Source organism: Scyliorhinus canicula, chromosome 13 (genome assembly GCF_902713615.1).
Source record: "Scyliorhinus canicula chromosome 13, sScyCan1.1, whole genome shotgun sequence".
NCBI lineage: Eukaryota > Metazoa > Chordata > Chondrichthyes > Carcharhiniformes > Scyliorhinidae > Scyliorhinus > Scyliorhinus canicula.
The window spans coordinates 162,688,873-162,713,696 of record NC_052158.1 but is presented as its reverse complement, the minus strand read 5'-3'; the positions used below and the strand labels follow the sequence as shown (position 1 = coordinate 162,713,696).

General features: G+C 53.0%; 1 protein-coding gene across 2 annotated transcripts; it reads left to right on the top strand.

The window, feature by feature from the left end:
- Positions 1–208: 208 nt before the first annotated feature.
- bcl6aa (BCL6A transcription repressor a) lies at positions 209–24,508 on the top strand. Of its 2 annotated transcripts, none has more exons than XM_038815679.1 (10): positions 209–384; positions 5,568–5,603; positions 6,061–6,226; positions 8,983–9,204; positions 11,944–12,948; positions 15,932–16,113; positions 16,987–17,154; positions 17,258–17,388; positions 22,313–22,450; positions 23,578–24,508. In XM_038815679.1, exons 3-10 carry the CDS (start codon positions 6,066–6,068, stop codon positions 23,716–23,718), a joined length of 2,148 nt encoding a protein of 715 aa, XP_038671607.1. In that variant the 5' UTR covers positions 209–384; positions 5,568–5,603; positions 6,061–6,065; the 3' UTR covers positions 23,719–24,508. The 2 variants fall into 2 exon arrangements, with proteins under 2 accessions (XP_038671607.1, XP_038671606.1); XM_038815678.1 differs by lacking the exon at positions 209–384 and adding an exon at positions 3,800–4,009.
- The last annotated feature ends 316 nt before the right edge of the window (positions 24,509–24,824 follow it).

Below are 24,824 nucleotides of genomic sequence, written 5' to 3'. Positions count from 1 at the left end.
GCGGCCACGCCCCCCCAGTTCTCAGAATTCCGGGCTGAAGACTCCATCTGAGCCGCGACGTCACTGCTGGGTGATCACGTGACCGGCTGCACCATTAGCCGAGGGCCGGGAGGGGGGAACCGGGACGGAGAATCCCCGGGAAGCGGCGGGAATTCGCCGGGAGTGGCAGCCGAACCGCGAGCCGCAGTATTTCACATATATACACGGGAACGGCGGAGGTAGCGGCTGTCTCCCAGCCGCATGGAGCCCTCCCTGTCACCGGGACGCGGCCGTCGCCCCTCAGTCTCCCGGAATGGTCCCGTCCGCAGCTCAAATTCGCGGAATTACCGCCGGCCGGTTCTGAGAAGCAGCAGCGGTTCCGGGAAGGAGCTGCGGCGGCGGCAGGTGGGCCCGGGGGGGGCGGGGAGAGAGACAGCGGCCGGGACAGCGGGGCTGGGAGCCGGGGGGACAGCGGCCGGGACAGCGGGGCCGGGGGGACAGCGGCCGGGAGCTGGGGGCTGGGAGCCGGGGGGACAGCGGCCGGGACAGCGGGACTGGGAGCCGGGGGGACAGCGGCCGGGACAGCGGGGCCGGGAGCTGGGGGCCGGGGGGACAGCGGGGCTGGGAGCTGGGGGCCGGGGGGACAGCGGGGCTGGGAGCCGGGGGGACAGCGGCCGGGGGCTGGGGGCCGGACTGGGGGACGGGGAGCTGCGGGGACAGGAGCCTGGGGCTCGGGCCGGGGCTGAGGCTCCAGCAGCCGCTGAGAGAGAGACAGCGGCCGGGGACAGCGGGGCCGGGGGGACAGCGGCCGGGAGCTGGGGGCTGGGAGCCGGGAGCCGGACTGGGGGACGGGGAGCTGCGGGGACAGGAGCCTGGGGCTCGGGCCGGGGCTGAGGCTCCAGCAGCCGCTGAGAGAGAGACAGCGGCCGGGGACAGCGGGGCTGGGAGCCGGGCTGGGGGACAGGAGCCTGGGACCGGGGTTGAGGCTCCGGGTTCCAGTCCCTGAGCAGCGGCCCCGGTGCGGAGCTGAGGCCGGGGGACGGAGCCGGGGCTCCGGGTGGCTGTCAGGCCGGGGGAAGGAGCCTGTTTCCCGGGGCTCGGGGTGGCTGTCAGGCCGGGGAAGGAGCCTGTTTCCCGGGGAAGGAGCCTGTTTCCCGGGGCTCCGGGTGGCTGTCAGGCCGGGGAAGGAGCCTGTTTCCCGGGGAAGGAGCCTGTTTCCCGGGGCTCCGGGTGGCTGTCAGGCCGGGGAAGGAGCCGGGGCTGCGGGTGGCTGTCAGGCCGGGGAAGGAGCCTGTTTCCCGGGGCTCCGGGTGGCTGTCAGGCCGGGGAAGGAGCCTGTTTCCCGGGGCTCGGGGTGGCTGTCAGGCCGGGGAAGGAGCCTGTTTCCCGGGGAAGGAGCCTGTTTCCCGGGGAAGGAGCCTGTTTCCCGGGGAAGGAGCCTGTTTCCCGGGGCTCGGGGTGGCTGTCAGGCCGGGGAAGGAGCCTGTTTCCCGGGGCTCGGGGTGGCTGTCAGGCCGGGGAAGGAGCCTGTTTCCCGGGGAAGGAGCCTGTTTCCCGGGGCTGTGGCTCCGCCGGGCGGGGGGACTGACGCTGATTCCCGGCGGGAGGCAGCAGGAAAGGTCCCGGGGAGCGGGGAGGGTTCCCGGCTGGAGGACATTCAGCCCATCCAGCCCGTGCTAGCCCCCGGCTGCAGCCATCCCGTTAGTTCCGCTGCTGCTTCGGATGGATCTGATCCCCGGGAGGGCAACCCGGCTCCTCCGGCCCGGGAGCGGCTCCCACCCCCGGGACCCCCCCCCCCCCCCCCCCCGGGACCCCCCCCCTTCCCCCCCGGGACCCCCCCCCCTTCCCCCCGGGACCCCCCCCCCTTCCCCCCGGGACCCCCCCCCTTCCCCCCCGGGACCCCCCCCCTTCCCCCCCGGGACTTCCCCCCGGGACCCCCCCCCTTCCCCCCGGGACCCCCCCCCCCTCCCCCCCGGGACCCCCCCCTTCCCCCCGGGACCCTCTCCCCCGGGACACCCCCCCTTCCCCCCGGGACCCTCTCCCCCGGGACACCCCCCCTCTCCCCCCGGGACACCCCCCCTCTCCCCCCGGGACCCCCCCCCCCTTCCCCCCGGGACCCCCCCCCCTTCCCCCCGGGACCCTCTCCCCCCGGGACCCCCCCCCCCTGCCCCCCGGGACCCCCCCCCTTCCCCCCGGGACCCTCTCCCCCCGGGACACCCCCCCTCTCCCCCCGGGACCCCCCCCCTTCCCCCCGGGACCCCCCCCCTTCCCCCCGGGACCCTCTCCCCCCGGGACACCCCCCCTCTCCCCCCGGGACCCCCCGCTTCCCTTCCCGGGACCCCCCGCTTCCCTTCCCGGGACCCCCCGCTTCCCTTCCCGGGACCCCCCTCCCCCCGGGACCCCCCTCCCCCCGGGACCCCCACTCCTCCCCCGGGACTCCTCTCCACGGGACTCCCCCCGGGACACCCCCCCTCTCCTCCCCGGGACCCCCCCCCCTCTCCTCCCCGGGACCCCCCCCCCCCCTCTCCTCCCCGGGACCCCCCCCCCCTCTCCTCCCCGGGACCCCCCCCCCTCTCCTCCCCGGGACCCCCCCCCCCCTCTCCTCCCCGGGACCCCCCCCCCCTCTCCTCCCCGGGACCCCCCCCCTCTCCTCCCCGGGACCCCCCCCCCTCTCCTCCCCGGGACCCCCCCCCTCTCCTCCCCGGGACCCCCCCCCCCCTCTCCTCCCCGGGACCCCCCCCCCCCTCCTCCCCGGGACCCCCCCCCCCCCCTCCTCCCCGGGACCCCCCCCTCTCCTCCCCGGGACACCCCCCCCCCTCTCTCCTCCCCGGGACACCCCCCCCCCCCCTCTCCTCCCCGGGACCCCCCCCCCCCCCCCCAGTCTCAGCCCCGGGGTCAGTTTCTGTTTATTGAGTTTCTCACTTTGTCTCCACAATACGCGGGGGGCAGCGCCGCCTATGGGCCTCGGCCGGTACTGCAGGCTGGGGGCAGCGCCGCCTATGGGCCTGGGCCGGTACTGCAGGCGGGGGGCAGCGCCGCCTGTCGGCCTCGGCCGGTACTGCAGGCTGGGGGCAGCGCTCCCTGTCGGCCTCGGGTGGTACTGCAGGTGGGGAGCAGCGCTCCCTGTCGGCCTCGGGTGGTACTGCAGGTGGGGAGCAGCGCCGCCTGTCGGCCTCGGCCGGTACTGCAGCCGGTTCTGGGGTAAAGATTGATCCGGGTAAATGGCACAAACTTACTATTGAGAGGGGGCCCCGTACAGTGCTCCTGGGGACGGATTGGCCCCCTGTGTCTGTACGGTGCTCCTGTGGGGTGAGGTGGGGGGTTGGCTCTCTGTGCCCATGCAGTGCCCTCGGGGGGTGGGGGTGGGGGAGGGTTGGCTCTCTGTGCCCATGCAGTGCCCTGGGGGGGGGGGGGTGGGGGTGGGGGAGGGTTGGCTCTCTGTGCCCATGCAGTGCCCTCGGGGGGGGGGGGGGGGGAGGGTTGGCTCTCTGTGCCCATGCAGTGCCCTCGGGGGGGGGGGTGGGGGAGGGTTGGCTCTCTGTGCCCATGCAGTGCTGTCGGGGGGAGGGGTGGGTGGGGGTGGGGGAGGGTTGGCTCTCTGTGCCCATGCAGTGCCCTCGGGGGGGGGGGGTTTGGCTTTGGGCCCATGCAGTGCTGTCGGGGGGAGGGGGGGTTGGCTCTCTGTGCCCATGCAGTGCCCTGGGGGGGGGGGTGGGGGAGGGTTGGCTCTCTGTGCCCATGCAGTGCTGTCGGGGGGAGGGGTGGGGGTGCGGCTTGACCCTCTGTGCCCATGCAGTGCTGTCGGGGGGAGGGGGGGGTTGGCTCTCTGTGCCCATGCAGTGCTGTCGGGGGGGAGGGGGGGGGACTGCTGAAGTTGGCAGACAAGTGATCAATGGAATTTAATGTGGAGATGACAGGTGATGTGATTGGGAGGAAAATCAAGACACGGGAATAGCGGGTGAATGGGAGGATTTGTAAAAGAGCAGAGGGAGTTTGGAGCATGTGATGGTGAGGTGCCCCATTGTATTAGGTGAGTGTTCCCATTGAAGAATGTTGCCTCAATTCCAGCCTGTAATATCTTGGGAGTACCTGATGCTGCTGGGTGCTGCTACCAATCCAGAGTGTCAGGGTTGGGAGCTTCGATTTGCCCCCACGCGGCTCAGCTCTGCACCTTTTAACCCCCACTCTCACCCCTCACCTAGAATTCGATTTCTTCCAGCTCCCTCCAGAGTCCAGATACAATTATTGAAGAAGGCTGCTCGTCACCTTCTCGGGGGATGGGTAATAAATGCTTGACTTTGTCAGCAACATCCCCATCCAATGTAAATAATTGAAAGAAAAGCTCGCTAACTTGCCTCTGGTGTCTTATTTGGAGTGTTTCCCACTATCAGAGGCTGTGGGTGGGGGGGACATTTTTAATCAAACCAACTTTTTTGCATCAAACCCATCTGGGAAATTTTCTTTAGAATCATAAAACCTGCATTAACTGATAGTGAGTTCGCTGAAGTAACTGACTGGCTTTTCTCAGAGAGAGAGAGAGAGCGAGCAAAGTGGGAAGGTGAAATCAGAGAAACTTGAATTCCTCTGAATTTCTGCAGATGTCGGTGTAAAATCTCCCTCTGAAAGTTCACACGAGTTCATTTGGAAAGTTTTCTGATGGATTGATAGTGTAGTAAAACCAGGCCGGGGGGGAGAACGGAGAATCTTGATGAGGATGCCTGGAGTGGGGTCCATCAATCTGCTGCCACATTCACTATTGCCAGGGGGCAGATTTGGATTAATGAGGGCGATGCTCATACAGGCCTGAGTCCCCGGTTTGCCTGGGGTCAGGGAGTATCCAGAATCGATTCTTCTCTTTGCAGTGTGTAGAGTAAAATGGTGTAAGCTGCCCAATGTGACTTGTGTCTCTTTTATCAAATCTCCCATTCGAGCTGGATGGGATCCAGTCACGTGTGTTGTCTCACTTCGGGGTGCCGTTGAACCCACATTCATAGCTTCCACTCGCAGAGCTTGGAACGGAACTGGAAGCCAGACACCTATTCTTTACCGCAGAGAGCTGTAGAGACTGGGCCGTTAATTATGTCCAAGGCTGTGATAAGAGATTTTTAATCCATAAGGGAATCCAAGTTTATGGGGATATGGTGGGAAAGTGGAGTTGAGGAATTATATCAAATCAGCCATGATCTCGTTGAATGGTGGACCAGAATTGATGGGCTGAGTGGCCTATTTCTGCTCCTACATTTTATGGTCCATGATACTGTTGGTCCTGACAGTATGTCACTGTTCATTCACTATTTGAGCAAGAGTATTTTAACCCTGCCACTCCAAACTATGTCATGATGGAAGTGATCTTGTTTAGGCAGGAACTGTGTCTTGGAGGTAGTCTGACAGGAACTGATATTGTCCTGTGCAGAAACGGTGAACTGCCTGCTGAGAAAGGAAGTTTGAAGTTGATATTTTGTGGCCTTTGATTCTACAAAGTTTGTTGGTTCTTGAGGACATTTCACAGAGGCCATATCGCTGGCTTTTAATGATGTGACTGAAACCACTAGTGACTCATCTTTGTATTTTTTTTGTCCTGTTTTCAGACTGCACAGTTGTTAAGCACCGGGCCATTCACCAGGGTAAGTTCATCAGGTTGGATTTTTGTGTTGTCATTACTGGAAAATATTAGAATCCTGACCATCTTTGTAAATTTCACCTGAATTGCTATCTCGGGCTGATTAAAGTCTGAAGTAATTTGAAAGTGGATGTTAATTGTATCCATGTACTTAACACCGATCTTAATGTATTTGGGGTGTACTGTGAATGGGAGTGGTTCAATGGATACAGGTTGGATAACTGCATGCTGTTGTGATTTTTTTTTTGGATGGATAAAATTGTGCAAGAATTGAAATGACACTGAATAGAATCTCGATTAAATGTGACGAGGCCTTTAGCACTTTGTTGATAAAAGTAGGAATCCCGGGTCAGGTTGTGATAATGAAATGATTAAACCTGGCAGTGCTGACGGAATCGTGAGACGGGTATTTCTCTGGCTTGTTGATTTGCTGGCTGTAAATGTCTGTCTTTGTGTTTCAGACGCTATGGCCTCAACGGCAGATAGTTGTATCCAGTTTACCCGCCATGCGAGTGATGTGCTGTTCAATCTGAATAGACTGAGATCCCGGGACATTCTGACGGATGTTACAATCCTGGTGGATCGGCAGCGTTTTCGGGCCCACAAGACTGTGCTCATGGCATGCAGGTGGGACCAGTGAAGAGCCATTAAATCAGACCCATAAAGTACAAAGCGGGTGAATTGTGAAGTGTGTGTCTCATTTACTTCATTGGGGTCAGCAGAGGCACACTGGGTGAAACTTAACCTCGGGTCAGGGGGCTATGGCTTCAACCCCCACGGCAGAGGCATGGAATCAAGGCTGATGCTGCCGGCTCCAGCACTTGGGTTGTGAAAGGCGCTATAGAAATGCAAGGCTTTCTTGCGTTGCTTTAATCATGTGCCTGGAGCTATACCATGGAGCCATCACATTGGATTCGCAGGCAACTTCCCAACGATAAGGCAGCAACAGACTTGAAGTCACACTGGGGGTGGGGAGACGGTGATGTCACTGTGCCAGCCACCCACAATCCCAGCTTAATGCCCCGAGGACATGGGTTCAAATCCCACCTGTGTCCATCGGGTGAAATTCGAATTCAGTGAATGAATCTGGAATTGAAAAGCTAATCTCTGGAATAGTGACCAGAAGGTATCTGGGTTGGCTAAAAACCCAGACGATGCTGGAAATGCTCAGTGGGTCTGGCAGTATCTATCGAGAGAGACATCAAGTTGCATTCGAGTCTGACTTTCTTAGATGCTGCCAGACCTGCTGACCTTTCCATTTTTGCTTTTATTTCACGTTTCCAGTATCCACAGTATTTTGCTGTCATTAATAACCCATCTGGTTCACTAATATCCTTGAGGGAAGACCGGGCTCCTTCTGCAGAGATTCTATGAAATCATTGTTGCCATGAGAACTCCTTTGGTTCACTAACGTCCTTTAGGGAAGGAAATCTGCCGTCCTTACCCGGTCTGGCCGACGTGACTCCAGGCCCACAGCGATGTGGGTGACTCTGAAATGATCCAGCAGGCCACTCTGTTCAAGGGCAATTCCGGATTGGCTGGGCCCAGCTGGCGACGCCCACATTCCGTAAATGAATAAAAACAAGATTTCCCACAGCTCGAGGTTCCCAGTCCAGGCAAGGTGCTTAGCACTGCTGCCTCGCAGCACCACAGACCCAGGTGCAATTGCAACCATAGAACCTTCAAATTCCTCCTGTGCAGAAGGAGGCCATTCGGCCCATCGGTTCTGCAGTGATCCTCTGAAAGAGTTACCCTACCTAGGCCCACTCCCCTATCTCAGTAGCCCCACCTAATCTGCATATCTTTGGACTGTGGGAGGAAACCCATGCATACAAACTCCACACAGTCACTTCAGGTCGGAATCAAACTTGTTCCCTGGCCCGGAGGTGAATCCGTGGGTCTCTGATGTTTTCCCCGTGTGTGCGTGGGTTTCCTCCGGGTGCTCCGGTTTCCTCCCACAGTCCAAAGATGTGCAGGTTAGGTGGATAGGCCGTGATAAATTGCCCTTAGTGTCCAAAAGGTTCGGTAGGGCTATGGGGATAGGGTGGGGATGTGGGCCTAGTTGGGTGGGGCCGTGGGCCTAGTTGGGTGGGGCCGTGGGCCTAGTTGGGTGGGGCCGTGGGCCTAGTTGGGTGGGGCCGTGGGCCTAGTTAGGGCGGGGACGTGGGCCAAGGTAGGGCGGGGACGTGGGCCAAGGTAGGGCGGGGACGTGGGCCAAGGTAGGGCGGGGCCGTGGGCCAAGGTAGGGCGGGGCCGTGGGCCTCGGTAGGGCGGGGCCGTGGGCCTAGGTAGGGTGGGGCCGTGGGCCTCGGTAGGGCGGGGCCGTGGGCCTCGGTAGGGTGGGGCCGTGGGCCTAGGTAGGGTGGGACCGTGGGCCTCGGTAGGGTGGGGCCGTGGGCCTAGTTAGGGTGGGGCCGTGGGCCTAGTTAGGGTGGGGCCGTGAGCCTCGGTAGGGTGGGGCCGTGGGCCTCGGTAGGGTGGGGCCGTGGGCCTAGTTAGGGTGGGGACGTGGGCCAAGTTGGGGTGGGGCCGTGGGCCTCGACGGGGTGGGGCCGTGGGCCAAGGTAGGGTGGGGCCGTGGGCCAAGGTAGGGTGGGGCCGTGGGCCAAGGTAGGGTGGGGCCGTGGGCCAAGGTAGGGTGGGGCCGTGGGCCAAGGTAGGGTGGGGCCGTGGGCCTCGGTAGGGCGGGGCCGTGGGCCTCGGTAGGGCGGGGCCGTGGGCCAAGGTAGGGCGGGGCCGTGGGCCTCGGTAGGGTGGGGCCGTGGGCCTAGTGAGGGTGGGGCCGTGGGCCTAGGTAGGGCGGGGCCGTGGGCCTAGTGAGGGTGGGGCCGTGGGCCTAGGTAGGGTGGGGCCGTGGGCCAAGGTAGGGTGGGGCCGTGGGCCAAGGTAGGGCGGGGCCGTGGGCCTCGGTAGGGCGGGGCCGTGGGCCTCGGTAGGGTGGGGCCGTGGGCCTCGGTAGGGTGGGGCCGTGGGCCTAGTTAGGGTGGGGCCGTGGGCCTCGACAGGGTGGGGCTGTGGGCCACTTTCAGAGGGTTGGCCTCCTCCTGCATTGTGAGGATCTTACTGCAATTTTAATTTCCAGATGCCATCCTCCACAATCATCCTCACTCGGGCAAGGCTGGAACTGGAACCTGTATTTTATTGTGGTTCCTTTCGTGACTTCTCGAAAGCAGCATTCACAAATCATGAAATTAGAACTGTTGTGGGTAACCATGGTGATTCGCCTGGTTGCATGGCCAGTATCTGATTGGACTGTCTGGTTTGAATATTAGTGACTTGTGTGCAACTCCACAGCTCAAACCTTGGAGACTCTGCCGGGGTTAGGGATATTTAAACATCCACATGGAACAGGCTAACAAACTAGCTGTTGTTTGGTTTTTCAGTGGCCTTTTCTACGCCATCTTTACTGATCAGTTGAAGTTCAACTTGAATTTGATTAGTTTGGACCCAGATGTTGACGCCGAGGGATTTGGAATATTATTGGATTTCATGTACACGTCCCGCCTGCCTCTGAGGGACAGCAGTATCGTGGTGGTGATGAGTACAGCTCTCTACCTGCAAATGGACCACGTGGCAGACGCTTGCCGCAGATACCTGCAGTCCAGGTGAGGCAGCGAACCGTTTACTGTTGGTTTGTGTGCAAGGTGTTTCCGATGTGGAACAGCGTTCTGCAGGTACGGCAAGCAGTTATGAAGTCAAATAGTAAGCTTGTCCTTTTTGTAATGGGTTTGGAGTTTAACAGTTAGGAAGCCTTGTTGCAATTTAATTAGGGCTTTGGTGAGAGCAGATTTGATAGAATCCCAGAGTGAAACCCACCATCAAGGCCATTCAGCCGATCACACGTGCTGGCATTGTGCATCATCACATGCCCCTGTTTTTTTGCTTGTGACCCTGCAAGCTCATCCTTCTCAAAGCACCTATCCAAATCTGTTCAAATTATTCACCAAATCACCTTCCACCTTTTCAGATGAATCATTCTAAATACTGACATCCAACCAAATTGGGGAGAGGGATATTCTGCTTGCCTCCCGTAGATCTGTTACCAATGTTATGAAATATTATCGCCACGAGTTACTGATCGATCTTTATTGCGGATGCTGGCGTGCTCTTGTTACTGAATCATAACTTTTATGCAAGAGGACGGTAGCACAGTGGTTAGAATGGTTGCTTCACAGCACCAGGGTCCCAGGTTCAATTCCCTGTTGGGTCACTGTCTGTGTGGAGTCTGCACGTTCTCCCGGTGTCGCGTGGGTTTCCTCCGGGTGCTCCAGTTTCCTCCCACAAGTCCCAAAAGACGTGCTGTTGGGTGAATTGGACATTCTGAATTCTCCCTCTGTCTACCCGAACAGGCGCCGGAATGTGGCGACGAGGGGATTTTCACAGTAACTTCATTGCAGTGTTAATGTAAGCCTAAGATTATATATAGTTCGGTCCCATGGGGAAGATAGAATTTTGAACAGTTTGAGTCTCCTTACCTAGGAGCAGGCCCTTGAGCCGGGGGGTGCAGGCAAGGTTCACTTGACTTGATTTCTGGGATGACTGAGCCTGTACCGAGTTGAGGAGAATGACGAGATCTAATTAGAACATAGTACAGCACAGAACAGGCCCTTCGGCCCTCGATGTTGTGCCGAGCATTGTCCGAAACCAAGATCAAGCTATCCTACTCCGTCATTCTGGTGTGCTCCATGTGCCTATTCAATAACCACTTGAAAGTTCCTAAATCTCCACTATCACAGCAGGCAATCCATTCCACACCCTAACCACTGAGTAAAGAACCTACCTCGGACATCCCTCCTATATCTCCCACTCTGAACATTATAGTTATGCCCTGTTGTAACAGCTACATCTACCCGAGGAAATAGTCTCTGAACGTCCACTCTATCTATCCCCCTCATCATCTTATAAACCTCTATTAAGTCGCCTCTCATCCTCCTCCGCTCCAAAGAGAAAAGCCCTCGCTCCCTCAACCTTTCCTCATAAGACATATCCTGCAAACCAGGCAGCATCCTGGTAAATCTCCGTTGCACCCTTTCCAATGCTTCCATATCCTTCCTATAGTGAGGTGACCAGACCTGCACACAATATTCCAAATGTGGTCTCACCAGGGTCATGTACAGTTGCAGGGAGGTTATGCTGGAACTGTATAAAATGTTGGTTAGGCCACAGCTAGAGTATTGTGTGGAGTTCTGGAATCCACATTATAGTCGGGATGTGATAGCCACTGGGAAGGCTGCAGAGGCGATTTACCAGAATGTTGCCTGGGCTGGAGAGTTTTACCTATGGAGAGACTGGGATTGTTTTCCTCGGACAGGATTGAGGTGTATAAAAGTCTGAGGGACACAGATGGTTTGGGTAAGAAGATACTTTTCCCCTTGGTGGAGGGATCAATGACCAAGGGGGCAGAGATTTAAGGTGAGGGGCGGAGGTTTAGAGTGGATGTGAGGAAAAACCTTTCACCCAGAGGGTGGCGGGAGTCTGGGACTCGCTGCCTGAAAGGGGCGGGGGGTGGAGACAGAGACCCTCACAACATTTAACAAGTATTTAGATGTGCACTTGCGATCCCAGGGCAGACGAGACCATGGGGCCAAGTGCTGTGAATTGGGATTGGAATAGGGCGGTGGTTATTTTTGACCAGCACAAACGCGATGGGCTGGCGTGCTGTTGACTGTATGATTGAGCGGGTGTTTCTCCTGATGGGAATCCAAGAGCTGGGATCATATCCTCACGATGAGGTTGGCAGCTGAGAAATGTCTTCACCCCAATGTTGGAATTCTTTACCTGGAAACGGTTAAGTCATTAAAGTATATCCAAGACTGATATGGCAAAGGAACGTGGGTTAAGGTGGGCGTTCAGCCCATGTGATCAGCCAATGGGGGAGCAAGCTTGGGGAGGGTTGTGGTGAAGGAAGAGGGAGACGTGGTTTGGTGTGGGTGGAGCTATGGGGAAGGGGGTGGAGCTATGGGGAAGGGGGTGGAGCTATGGGGAAGGGGGTGGAGCTATGGGGAAGGGGGTGGAGCTATGGGGAAGGGGGTGGAGCTATGGGGAAGGGGGTGGAGCTATGGGGAAGGGGGTGGAGCTATGGGGAAGGGGGTGGAGCTATGGGGAAGGGGGTGGAGCTATGGGGAAGGGGGTGGAGCTATGGGGAAGGGGGTGGAGCTATGGGGAAGGGGGTGGAGCTATGGGGAAGGGGGTGGAGCTATGGGGAAGGGGGTGGAGCTATGGGGAAGGGGGTGGAGCTATGGGGAAGGGGGTGGCGGGAGACTGATCAAGTTTGCTAGTAATAGCCTCCAGTTGCTGAAAATTGTTACTAACCTTGTCACTAACCTAGATTTGTTTCCCAACAGCGAAGATATCTGTTCTACAATCAGCTCGCCCCGGCACGACTTTCTTTCCAGTAATACAATGTTACCTCCAGAAGCATTAAGCTTTCGCAAATCTGAAGTGACTGAGCACCTGGTTCGGGAGGCATCCGCTCCCGATGGGAGGCCTTTGAGTTCTCGTGTCTACAATGTAATGACTACGACTCCATCTCCGCATCCTTACCCTTTGTACAGCCACATTCCTGTTCACAGTTACTCTGCAAATCCTTACTTGGTTAATGAATTCCGTGACTCACATGTCCCGTTGTCCGATGTCTCCAAACTCCGGAGGTACCAGGGTAACTATGTGCAGCAAGACAGTGACACGGGTTTCACGAAGTACAACAGCAGGTCTGTCACCGACATCTCCTCCAATGTTTGTCATGCAGCAGTTTTCTCTCCCAGAGAGATTTGTAGAGAGGGTGATGTGAAAATGGATTTGCACTACAATCAAAGCCCCAGTTCCCAAAATGTCATGCAGTCCCCCATTGGTAACTTGGCAAACTGCTCTTCGTCATTGCTGAATAACAGAAAGGTTGAAGATAGCTACGTTCTGAAGGAGAATAGGAGGGGACTCTTGGAATCAAGTAACCTGCCTGTTAATCACAAAGGGCCTCTGATTGGACCCCGCAGCCCTCTGAAATCTGACTGTCAACCCAACTCACCAACTGAATCGAGCAGCAGCCGGAACGCCTTCAGGAGCCAATGTTCGGAGTCGCCCACCACCAAGAGTCCCATTGATCCCAAAGCATGTAACTGGAAAAAATACAAATTCATTATCCTCAACTCATTGAACCAGAGCTCAAAAAGTGAAAATAACAATCCGCTTGAGCCTGCAAATGGTTCAGCTGTAACCTTCACCGCTTCTCCTTTCCGACCGTGTGCTGCTGACATTGAGACTTTGGGCAGTCAGACACCAGCGAAAATGGACGTTGATGGGGATGATCTGCACATTCCCCAGGCAAGCAAGCTGAACAGCATTGTTAACAGGTACACGGAGCTTCATAATCCTGCAATCTTGCAGCACACAGGAGGTCATTCAATGCGGTGCTCAATTTGCCTCTCACTTTTACAGCTCGCCCACACCAGAACCATACTATTATACTTTATAAACAATGTACAGTCAATGCAGTTGTGTATTTGTCTTCCATCCCCATTCTTGTTGCATCTTGGAGATTCAAAATATGCGCACTGCAGTTTCATGGGTGTAATGACCATATTCCCCCAAATGCTAAGGAACCAAGGGTCTAGTGAGAAGGGGGAATTGAAGGAAAATACTATTATTAAAAAATAGTGCTGGAGAAATTAATGGGACTGAAACCTGATAAATCCCCAGGACCTGATAATCCACATCCCAGGATACCAAAGCAGGTTGCCATGGAAATAATGGATCTGGTGATTGTCATCTTCCAAAATCCTGTAGATTCTGGAACCGTCCCAGTAGATTGGAGGGTGGCAAATGTAACTCTGTAGTTTAAAAATGGAGGGAGGGAAAACGGGGAAATCACAGACCGGTTAGTCGAACGTCAGTGATCGGGAAAATACTGGAGTTTATTATAAAGGATGTGATGACAGGAGATTTAGAAAATATCAATGGGATTAGACAAAGTTAACATGGGTTTACAAAGAACGAAGAAAAGTACAGCACAGGAACAGGCCCTTCGGCCCTCCAAGCCTGCGCTGACCATGCTGCCCGTCTAAACTAAAATCTTCTACACTTCCTGGGTCCGTATCCCTCTCTTCCCATCCTATTCAAGTTTGTCAAGATGCCCCTTAAACGTCACTATCGTCCCTGCTTCCACCACCTCCTCCGGCAGCGAGTTCCAGGCACTAATGAGGTCCCAGAGGGATCCGTGATTAAGCCCCAGCTATCCCAGCTATTCACAATATACAATGGTTTGGATGAGGAAACCAAATGTAATATTTCAAAGTTTGCTGGAGTAACCAAACCGGTGGGAGTGTGAGTGGCGAGGAGGATGTTAGAGGCTTCAAGGTGATTTAGACAAGTTGAGTGAGTAAGTACACGCCAGATGCGGTATAACGAGGATAGATGTGAAATTATCCACTTTGACACAGAAACAGAAGGTCATAGGTTGGGAAATGTTGATGTACAAGAGGACCTGGGTGTCCTTGTAAACCAGTCACAAAACAAGCATTCAGGTTCAGCAAGTAGTTAGGGAGGCAGATGGCAGGGCGGCACGTGGCGCATTGGTTAGCACTGCTGCCTCATGGCGTTGAGAACCTGTGGCGTCGAGCCCCAGGTCACTGTCTGTGTGGAGTTTGCACATTCTCCCCGTGTCTGCGTGGGTCTCGCCCCCAAGACTCCAGGTAGGTGGATTGGCCACGCTAAATTGGCCCTTAATTGGGTGAAGAAAAAGAATTGGCACTTTCAAATTTATAAAGAATAAAAAAGAAGGCAGTTGGCCTTCATTGAAAGAGGATTCGGCAGCTTACTGCAGCTGATGAATACCACACTGGGTATTGTGGGAAGCTTTGGTCTCTTTGTCTGAGAAATAATATACTTGCCAAAGGGTTCACCAGACTGATTCTGGGGATAGCAGCATTGGCATACGAGGAGAGATTGTGTAGCCTGAGCCTGTGTTCACTGGCGTTTAGAAGAATGAGAGTCCAAAGATGTGCAGGTTAGGTAGGGTAACGGGGGATGAGGTAGGTGGGAGTGGACCGAGGCAGGGTGTCTTTCTGAGAGTGGGTGTACACTTGATGGGCCGAATGGCCTCCTTCACTAGGGATTCTATGGTCCTCCATTGAAATGTATAAAATTCCGACAGAGGTGGACAGTCTGCATGTGGCACGTTAGAACATTGGTTAGCACAGTGCGGTATAACGAGGATAAATGTGAAATTATCAACTTTGACACAGAAACAGGAGGTCATAGGTTGGGAAATGTTGATGTACAAGAGGACCTGGGTGTCCTTGTAAACCAGTCACTGAAAACAAGCATTCAGTTTCAGCAAGTAGTTAGGGAGGCAGGTGGCAGGGCGGCACGTGGCGCATTGGTTAGCAGTGGCTCAGCGCCAGCGTAGCACAGTCGGTAGCACTGCTGCCTCACAGTTCCAGGGACCCGGCCTTACAATGTCTGTGTGGAGTCTGCATGTTCTCCCCCGTGTCTGCGTGGGTTTCCTCCGGGTGTTTCGGTTTCCTCCCACAGTCCAAAGAGGTGCGGATTAGGTGGATTGGCCATGAGAAATTGCCCCATAGTGTCCAAAAAGGTACGGTGGGGTTACGGGGATAGGGTGGAGGCGAGGGCTTAAGTAGGGTGCTCTTTCAAAGGGCTGGTGCAGACTCGATGGGCCAAATGGCCTCCTGCTCTGTAGATTCTATGATTCTGTGCAGGACTGTTGTATCCTCTGGCTGGAGGTGCTGGAACAAGAGGTCACCGTCTCGGGTATGGGGTCGGCCATTTAACACTGAGATGGGAATGTCTTCACTCGGGGGTGAAAAACCTGTGGCATTCCCAACCACAGAGGCTGCAGAGGCCAAGCCACTGAATATATTTAAGAAGGATTTTAGATTTGCAGAATCATACAATCCCAACAGTGTAAAAGGAGGTCGTTCGGACCATCAAGTCGGGGCCCACCTTCCGACAGAGCAGCCCACTTGGTGCCTTTTGACGCTAAGAGGCAATTTATCACCGGCCAATCCACCTGATCTGTACATCTTTGGACTGTGGGAGGAAACCGGAGCACCCGGAGGAAACCCACGCACACACTGGGAGAATGTGCAGACTCCGCACAGACAGTGACCCAAGCCGGGAATCGAACTCTGATCCCTGACGCTATGAGGCAGCAGTGCTGACTGCTGTGCAGTGACTCTAAAGGTGTCGGGGGTATGGCGGGAGCGAAGGAGGGTGGTGTTGATCAAGTTGGTGCAGGCCCCAAGGGCTGAATGGCCTACTGTTTTCTATGTTTCTACTGATTTCCGCAGGATCTGACTTTGATCTTTTCTGACTAAGGTCAGCCGATGAGTCTACACTGGATCGGGAGCAACCATCTCCAGTGGAAACCTACGCTGGCAAATGTAGCTCGTGTGAATCACCAGGTCACCAACACCCGGAGGTGTGTCGTCACACACCCGTGTCTCACCTGGGGGAGGAAGTGATCGAGACCCAGTCTGAACTCTCCGACTCCAGCTCAGGTGAGGCAGCAAAACCGTTAGCGGCTGGAAATCTGCTTTTTGCAACACTGAGTAACATTGTTTTAGGTGAATTACTGAGACTGTGAATTGAATATGTGGGTTCGATCAGAGTGAGTTGAATTGAGTGTCGGCAACGTCCAGTAGGATTGGAGCTGCAAAAAAACATAATCCACCACGTCTTTGACCGATCACAAAGCGATCTGTAACCCCACAGTCAGACTGTGTGACTCTTGATTTGAGCCGAGCACCGAGGCGTGTTTGTGCGTGTCAGGAGAGAGTGAATCCACCCTGTCCGGGGAGTCCCTCCCTGGGATCCACACTGACCCGGAGTGAGAGCCCCTCCCCGTCCGGGATCCACACTGACCCGGAGTGAGAGCCCCTCCCCGTCCGGGAACCACACTGACCCGGAGAGAGAGTCCCTCCCCGTCCGGGATCCACACTGACCGGGAGAGAGCCCATCCGGGATCCACACTGCCCAGGAGAGAGAGTCCCACCCGTCCGGGATCCACACTGACCCGGAGAGAGAGTCCCTCCCCGTCCGGGATCCACACTGACCGGGAGAGAGCCCATCCGGGATCCACACTGACCGGGAGAGAGAGCCCCTCCCCGTCCGGGATCCACACTGACCCGGAGAGAGAGTCCCTCCCCGTCCGGGATCCACACTGACTGGGAGAGAGAGATTGACCCCCCCCCCCCCCCCCCCCCAGCAATTTAGCCCTGTGCTAAACCAGCCCATAAAGAACCTACCTCTGCCATCCCTCCTATATCTTCCACCATGAACCTTATAGTTATGCCCCCTTGTAATAGCTATGTATTCTGTTGTATCAGCCCAGGAATGGGTGAAGCTAACTGCATGTGGTGTGTTTTTCACAGAGAATGGATCCTTCTTCTGCAGTGAGTGTGACTGTAAATTCTCTGACGAAGCCTCACTCAAGAGGCACATGGTCCAATCGCACAGCGACAAGCCTTACAAATGTGACCGATGCCAAGCTGCGTTCCGCTACAAGGGGAACCTCGCCAGTCACAAGACTGTGCACACGGGTAAGGAGCCTGGACTAGGGCTGGTTTGGAGAGGGAGGGATGGGTAGGAGGGTTGCTTTTGGTCATGGTCACCCTCTCTGACCTCCTGCTCTGTCCCATGCAGGTGAGAAACCATATCGCTGCAACATCTGTGGAGCACAGTTCAACCGTCCTGCAAATCTGAAGACTCACACGCGCATCCATTCAGGTGAAAAACCCTACAAATGTGAGACATGTGGAGCACGGTTTGTCCAGGTTTGTATCCAGATTAAACTATCTGATTAATCCCACTACCCTGCTCTTCACCCATCACTTCACAGATTTCTCCACTTACAAGTATTTATCAGATTTATTTTGAAAATTACTCTTTTTAAAAATTAATTTATGGGATGTGGGCTTTGCTGGTTGGGCCCAGCATTTGTTGCCCATCCCTAGTTGCCCTTGAGAAGGTGGTGGTGAGTTGCTGCCTTGAACTGCTGCAGTCCCTGAGGTGTAGGTACACCCACTGTGCTGTTGGGGAGGGAGTTCCAGGATGTTTCCCCAGTGACAGCGAACGAATGGCGATTATATTTCCGAGTCAGGATAGTGAGTGACTTGGAGGGGAACCTCCAGGTGGTGGGGTTCCCAGGTATCTGCTGCTCTTGTCCATCTAGATGGTAGTGGTCGTGGGTTTGGAAGGTGCTGCCTGAGAAACCTTGGTCAGTTGCTGCAGTGCATCGTGTAGATGGTACACACGGCTGCTACTGTGCGGTGGTGGCAGAGGGTTTGAATGTTTGTGGAAGAGGTGCCAATCAAGTGGGGCTGCTTTGGCCTGGATGGTGTTGAGCTGCTTGTGTTGTTGGAGCTGCGCTGATCCAGGCAAGTGGATGCCATTACACTCCTGACTTGTGCTTTGTAGATGGTGGACAGACTGAGTGACCAGGAGGTGAGTTACTGGCTTTAGGATTCCCAGCCTCTGACCTCTTGTAGCCACAGTATTTAAATGGCTGGTTCAGTTTTGCAGTTGGCAGCAGTTGATTTGTTAATTGGTTAACTGGTCCAATCTAATTGTTGCAGATTTGTCTGCAGAAGAGTTTGGGATCAGAATTGTTGAGATGAAGCTAAGTTTCAAACTCTGGGCAAAGAAAAGTACAGCACAGGAACAGGCCCTTCGGCCCTCCAAGCCCGCGCTGACCATGCTGCCCGTCTAAACTAAAATCTTCTACACTTCCTGGGTCCGTATCCCTCTATTCCCATCCTATTCATGTATTTGTCAAGATGCCCCTTAAATGTCACTATCGTCCCTGCTTCCACCACCTCCTCCGGCAGCGAGTTCCAGGCACCCACTACCCTCTGTGTAAAAAAAAAAAAACTTGCCTCGTACATCTACTCTAAACCTTGCCCCTCGCACCTTAAACCTATGCCCCCTAGTAATTGACCCCTCTACCCTGGGAAAAAGCCTCTGACTATCCACTCTGTCTATGCCCCTCATAATTTTGTAGACCTCTATCAGGTCACCCCTCAACCTCCATCGTTCCAGTGAGAACAAACCGAGTTTATTCAACCTCTCCTCATAGCTAATGCCCTCCATACCAGGCAACATCCTGGTAAATCTCTTCTGCACCCTCTCTAAAGCCTCCACATCCTTCTGGTAGTGTGGTGACCAGAATACTCAAGTGTGGCCTAACTAAGGTTCTATACAGCTGCAACATGACTTGCCAATTCTTATACTCAATGCCCCGGCCAATGAAGGCAAGCATGCCGTATGCCTTCTTGACTACCTTCTCCACCAGTGTTGCCCCTTTCAGTGACCTGTGGACCTGTACACCTAGATCTCTCGGACTGTCAATATTCCTGAGGGTTCTACCATTCACTGTATATTCCCTACCTGCATTAGACCTTCCAAACACTCGGGAGTGGGAGGGATGCCTGGACACTGTGTACTGAAGACAGCCACACTCCTTAGAATAGGGTGGTCTGTTTTGGTTAGTGGCAGGCTGACATCGATTGGGAACTGAATATTGAAGGGTTTGTGACAAAGACAGGAAGCTAGAAAAGGTAGATTGGTGTCTGTTAGTTAATTATAGTATCAACAGAATAGATCATAGAATTTGAGAGAGGGTGATCCACGTTCAGGAAACCAGGTGTTTTGGTGGGGATAAGAAATGAAGATGACAAAAAGTCACTTGTGTCAGTGGTGTACTGGTCCTCAAATTGTAATGACCCAGTAGAACAGGGCATAAAGGAAGAAACAATGAGAGGTTGTCAAAAAGGAGATTTTAATCTATGTATAGACTGGGTCAGATGGGCAAAGGTGGCATAGCCGGGAAGTTCATAGAATCTTTTTGGTATAGTTCCTTTAAGCAGCACCTCCTAGTGCCGGCTATATTATATCTGGTGTTGTGCAATGAGGTTGGATTAATTGGTACATCATAGTGAAGGCAGCCTTGATAGCAATCATCATATACGATCAAATTTTAAATTGTTTGAGGGAGTGAAGAGTGGGTCTGAAGACTCATATTTTACCTTTAAGGGCAAGTATTTCATAGAATTTACAGTGCAGAAGGAGGCCATTCGGCCCATTGAGTCTGCACCGGCTCCTGGAAAGAGTATGAGGGCATCCAAATTGGCAAATGAGGTTAAGGGATGTCTCTAGAGATGCAGTTGTGGACATTTAAGGAAATATTTTGAAAACACACAATACATGGGATGGGCCCACCATCCGTGCTTAACTAACAAAGTTAAAAATACTAACAAACTTAAAGAAAAAGCATATAATTATGCAAAAAACAGGAATGTCAAAAGATTGAGCAGAACATCTGAAAACCAAAAGTAACTAAAAGATCAAGAAGGAGAACAATTTGTGCGAGAGAAATCTGGCTAGAAATATAAAGGCAATGACAGTCCGGTTCCTATAGATATTTTAAAAAGAGTTTAAGTGAGTTTTGGTCCTGTACAAAGTGAGACTGCGGAATTGAGAGGTGGCAGTGAATTTTGCATCATCTTCACTACAGAGAGTGCAAGTAGCATCCCATATAGCTGGGAGGAACTCTGAAAATTACATCACCTGGGAGGTTATCCTGAGCAAATTATTGGAAACTGCAGGCTGCCCAATTCCTGATGGATTTCATGCGAGGGTCTTGAGTAGCGAGTAGTGATGGGAGGATCTCTCCGGTTAGAGAGCACTAACCAGTGGTGTCACGGGGATCAATGCTGGGACCTCAGCTATTATACAACATATATTAATGATTTGGAGGAAGGAAGTGTACTGTGGCCAGATTTGCAGATGATACAATGGTGGGAGAGAAGGCAGGTTTAAGGAGGATAAGGAAACATTGACTGGTTAAGTGAAGGGTAGAAAACTGGCAAATGGAATTCGATGTGGAAAAATGTAAGATTGTTCATTTTGGAAGAAAGAATGAGAAAGTGGATTATTTGAGTCCGCCAATAAGCTGCAGCTCTGCTCTTGCAGAATCTTGAGAACTGCCACCAGTCTTTGTAGAAGCGTTTGGAATCCTACACCACTGGAAGAGGCTATCATACCAATAGTGCCTCTTTAAAATAGTTGCTTAATCCCACTCACCATTATCCTGCAAATGGCTTCTCTCCAAATGTTTGAGGTGGTGTTATCCTGACCAGATGATTGGACCTGTTGGTTTACAGGACAAGTGGCCTTCAGGTTGACAAATTGGGATTTTGGTAATTTGAGGAAGCCTCTCTAAGGGAACAGAGGTTTATTTAACTATATACAATATTCTGTTCAAGGCAGCATCTAGCTCCCAGTACGGAGTACAAGAGTCAGCAGGTCATGTTACAGTTGTGCAGGACTTTGGTTAGGCCACATTTGGAATACTGCGTGCAGTTCTGGTCGCCACATTACCAGAAGGATGTGGATTGGAGAGGGTGCAGAGGAGATTCACCAGGATGTCGCCTGGTATGGAGGGTGCTAGCTATGAAGAAAGGTTGAGTAGATTAGGATTATTTTCATTGGAAAGAAGGAGGTTGAGGGGGGACCTGATTGAGGTCTACAACATCATGAGGGTGCAGACAGGGTAGATAGCAACAAGCTTTTCCCAGAGTGGGGGACTCAATTACTATGGGTCACAAGTTCAAGGTGAGAGGGGGAAAGTTTAAGGGAGATGTGCGTGGAAGGTTCTTTACGCAGAGGGTGGTGAGTGCCTGGAGCGCATTGCTGGCGGAGGTGGTAGAGGCGGGTACGATAGCATCATTTAAGATGCATCTAGACAGATACATGAATGGGCGGGGAGCAGGGGGATACAGATCCTTAGAAAATAGGTGATAGTTTTAGATCGAAGATCTGGATTGGCGCAGGCTGGGAGGGCCGAAGGGCCTGTTCCTGTGTTGTAATTTTTCTTTGTTCTTTGTTCAGTCCCCACTGAGGGAACTAACCACCCCCGGCCCTGCTTTGGGTTGGCTTTTCTGTTGTTAGGAATGGGCTCCATTGGGTGACCTCTGCCCCTTATCTGGGAAGCTCATACTCCACCAGTCTCGTGCGAAGATCAACAATGGTTTTCTCGTGAGAGTAAAGATGAAATATTTTGACCAGAGATTAAAGTTTAAAATTGAAACTCTATTTGATTGTGTGCAATGTAAATCTCCCTCTGCAATATAAAACTGCAAGAAACTCAATCAATGACTTTGAATTGTTGTGTTTTGCGTGTGAAACTCACTTTCCAGATACATGATCAGATAGTTGGTGTGAGGTGGCTCATTGCAAGCTATAATCTGTGAATCTGCCATTATCGGTAAAGCCGTTGAGTTTCACAGTAAAGGCTCATTTGTGCTTGAAAGGAGTTTTTGAGTTTACTGTTTTGCACAAGTTGAGGTTAGTAGTTACATGATGGTGTATGGGAAGGGCCCTCTGATTGGATTCCTGCTTCATCACTGATCAATGTCGGTATTTTGAAAATGATGTCAAGACCTTTGATTTACTGGAATGTCCTGGACACAATGCGGATGATGGGATTGTTCTTCTCGGGATGAAGAAGACTCGGGCAATTTAATAGGTTTTCAGATTTGAATTAGTTTTGATGTGAAATGGAAAACCGTTTCCTGTGGTGCTCACGCCAATAACCAAAAAACATTGATTCTCGGTAAAGGACAGACAGCTGTTGTAACAGCTTAGTTTATGGAAGATCAATGCTCTACTTTATCTCATTTTAATCTTCTCTCTCCAAAGGTAGCTCACCTCCGAGCTCATGTGCTGATCCACACTGGAGAGAAACCCTACCCATGTGAGATCTGTGGTACTCGCTTTCGACACCTGCAGACACTCAAGAGTCACCTTCGGATCCATACAGGAGAGAAGCCTTACCATGTGAGTAAACAGTGTGGGGGAGGGGGCAGATTGATGGGGCAGGGGTAACGATGTTGGCCACTGGTCCTGGGAGGGCAACCCAGAGGTCGTGGATTCAAATTACACCAAATCAAATGATCAAACCCAACTCCATGGCCATAATCACCTGGATAGTTCAATCACCGGATAGTGCCCACACCAGCTCCCATGCCCAATCTCGGCAAGTACCCTCTGCTGAACAATCTGTGCTGCTGATCCAGTATCACTGGGGGCCAAGAGGAATGGGCAATTCTGGAATCCGCTTTGCTGATGGCAACATCTCAAAAGCAGCTGCCTTCACCTCTTTCAGTTTGTGATAGCAACGGACTCCTTCAACCCTGGAATTCCCAGAGATGAGTGGGGCTATTGGCTCCTGGATGGCGTTAGGGGAACAGGAGGTAGTCCTTTCCTGGGTGACATGGATATAGGAGTCTGACATGTTCGTTAATCAGTCTGACCTCCTGACGGGTTGAGGAATGAAGGGCCGGGGTTTGTAAGTGGCTGAGCTTTGAAGCATGCGGGGGTTGAGATGTAGCTTGCTGCAGAGCTCATCATCAGAGGGACACATTTACTTGAGTGACCAACACATTGTTTAGTTTGGAAGTTGGTGAAAACTCCTAATATCCTGGCACAGAAACTCCCAAAGTTCTTCCCTTAGTTACACTGAGTTTCAGTGATAGTGTATTGGTATTGGGCAGTTGAGGGGGTGAAAATTGCCCAATTGAAGTACAGTCTCAGTTATATGGTCGGAAACAGTAGCCAATTTGTACACCGAAAGGTCCCAAGCTGCAGTGAGGTAAATGACTTGATAATTGGAGGGATAGATATTGCTTCAGCATTAAAGAGGATGCCCCTGCTCCCTGCATCTGAAACGGAAACGACGTTTAACATTCCAGCCAATGGGATGACCCTCTTGAGCTGATGGTCCATTGGTGCTGAATTGGATTAACAGTCTGAATTAGCAACTCCACTGTCTGCCCTTGGACTCGAAGCCACTGCCAGGACTTACACCTCGGCCCTTCTACACTCGTACTCGGTGAGTCCTGTACTTGAATTTTAAAAATCTTCCTGCCACTGAATTGTTCCTTTCTCTCTCTCTCTCTCTCCAGTGTGAGAAATGTAACCTGCACTTTCGTCACAAGAGCCAGCTGCGACTCCACTTGCGACAGAAACATGGAGCCATCACCAACACCAAGGCACAATACAGAGTGCCTTCAGAGCAACAATCTGATATCTGCCGAGCTCGCTGACCACCCACAACTCTGCCAGATTGAGTGAAACATTGACTTTTTTTTGAGGTGGTGGAATTTCTTTGAATTGTTGAGGGTTGTCATTCAGAGTCCTCATGTGGTAAACTTTACAATAGGTATCATGAAAAAAACTAACGGGTTTCTTGTGAAAAGTGCTTGCAATTTTTCTGTTAATAGGAGTGTTTAAGCTTTTAAAAGATGCCTCTCTGCCCATAATATAAAGGAATGTATGGAAATATATATATATATTTTTCCTGTGCAAAGCACAGATCAGAGTTGTACTATTCTATAAAAATTGGGAAGGGTCAATGATATTTTTAACCAAAGTTCTAGCTATGGCAGTTAGTGAATGATGCTTCAGGCAGATTGCCTGCAGGCAGCGCACAGTCTGAACATCTCTATTGCTTAAAGCACTTAAGATATTTTGTCTATTGTGAAAATTATATATGTGCTTTTTGAAGTATTCTTTACAGCTGTTTTTGAAAAGTAAGGTTTACATTTTGTCCAAATGCTGTATTCATTTCTTGTTTTGTGTTCCTGTCTTGTTGATCAGAGCAGTTCCCATTGGTGCCTTCTACGTGCTAAAGCTGGATGTTCCAAAGGTTCGGAGTTTCCTTGTATTCCTGATTCCCCCCCCCCCCCCCCTCCCCCCGTGGCCCTGGGTCACTGAAAGCTCTGTTGTGAGCTTCTAGCACTATGTTGGTTTAAAACCTGGGCAATGATTTGAGAATTTTTATCACATACTGTACAATATATCTGTAAGTAATAAAAATATATCGCACTGTTCCAGGTTCATTGTCCGTCTCTTTCTGTATCTGTGCACATTCCTCCCCATCGCGGGAATACTGACTGTGAAGCCTTTGGGCTGGTGAACGGTATCAGGTTGGAAAGGAAACCTGCTATTTTTAATCAGTCTGGGCTTGTATGTGACTTCAGTCCTGGACTTGATGTAATTCTCCAGATCTTGTAAAGGTTCAGCAAAACATCCTCGCTTTTCAATGCTCTTGAGATGGTGCAAGTCCTGGGCTGGCTCTTGTGTGTAATAATCTTTATTGTCACAAGTAGGCTGACATTAACACTGCAATGAAGTTACTGTGAACATCCCC

What these genes read in the sequence shown, in the direction of transcription:
- bcl6aa (XM_038815678.1), top strand. Translation starts at nt 3,985, where the DNA reads ATGGTGAGGTGCCCCATTGTATTAG. An exon ending in ACTGTGCTCATGGCATGCAG is followed by an intron (nt 6,227 to 8,982) that starts GTGGGACCAGTG and finishes TTGGTTTTTCAG; the next exon opens with TGGCCTTTTCTACGCCATCT. An exon ending in ACTCTCCGACTCCAGCTCAG is followed by an intron (nt 16,114 to 16,986) that starts GTGAGGCAGCAA and finishes TGTTTTTCACAG; the next exon opens with AGAATGGATCCTTCTTCTGC.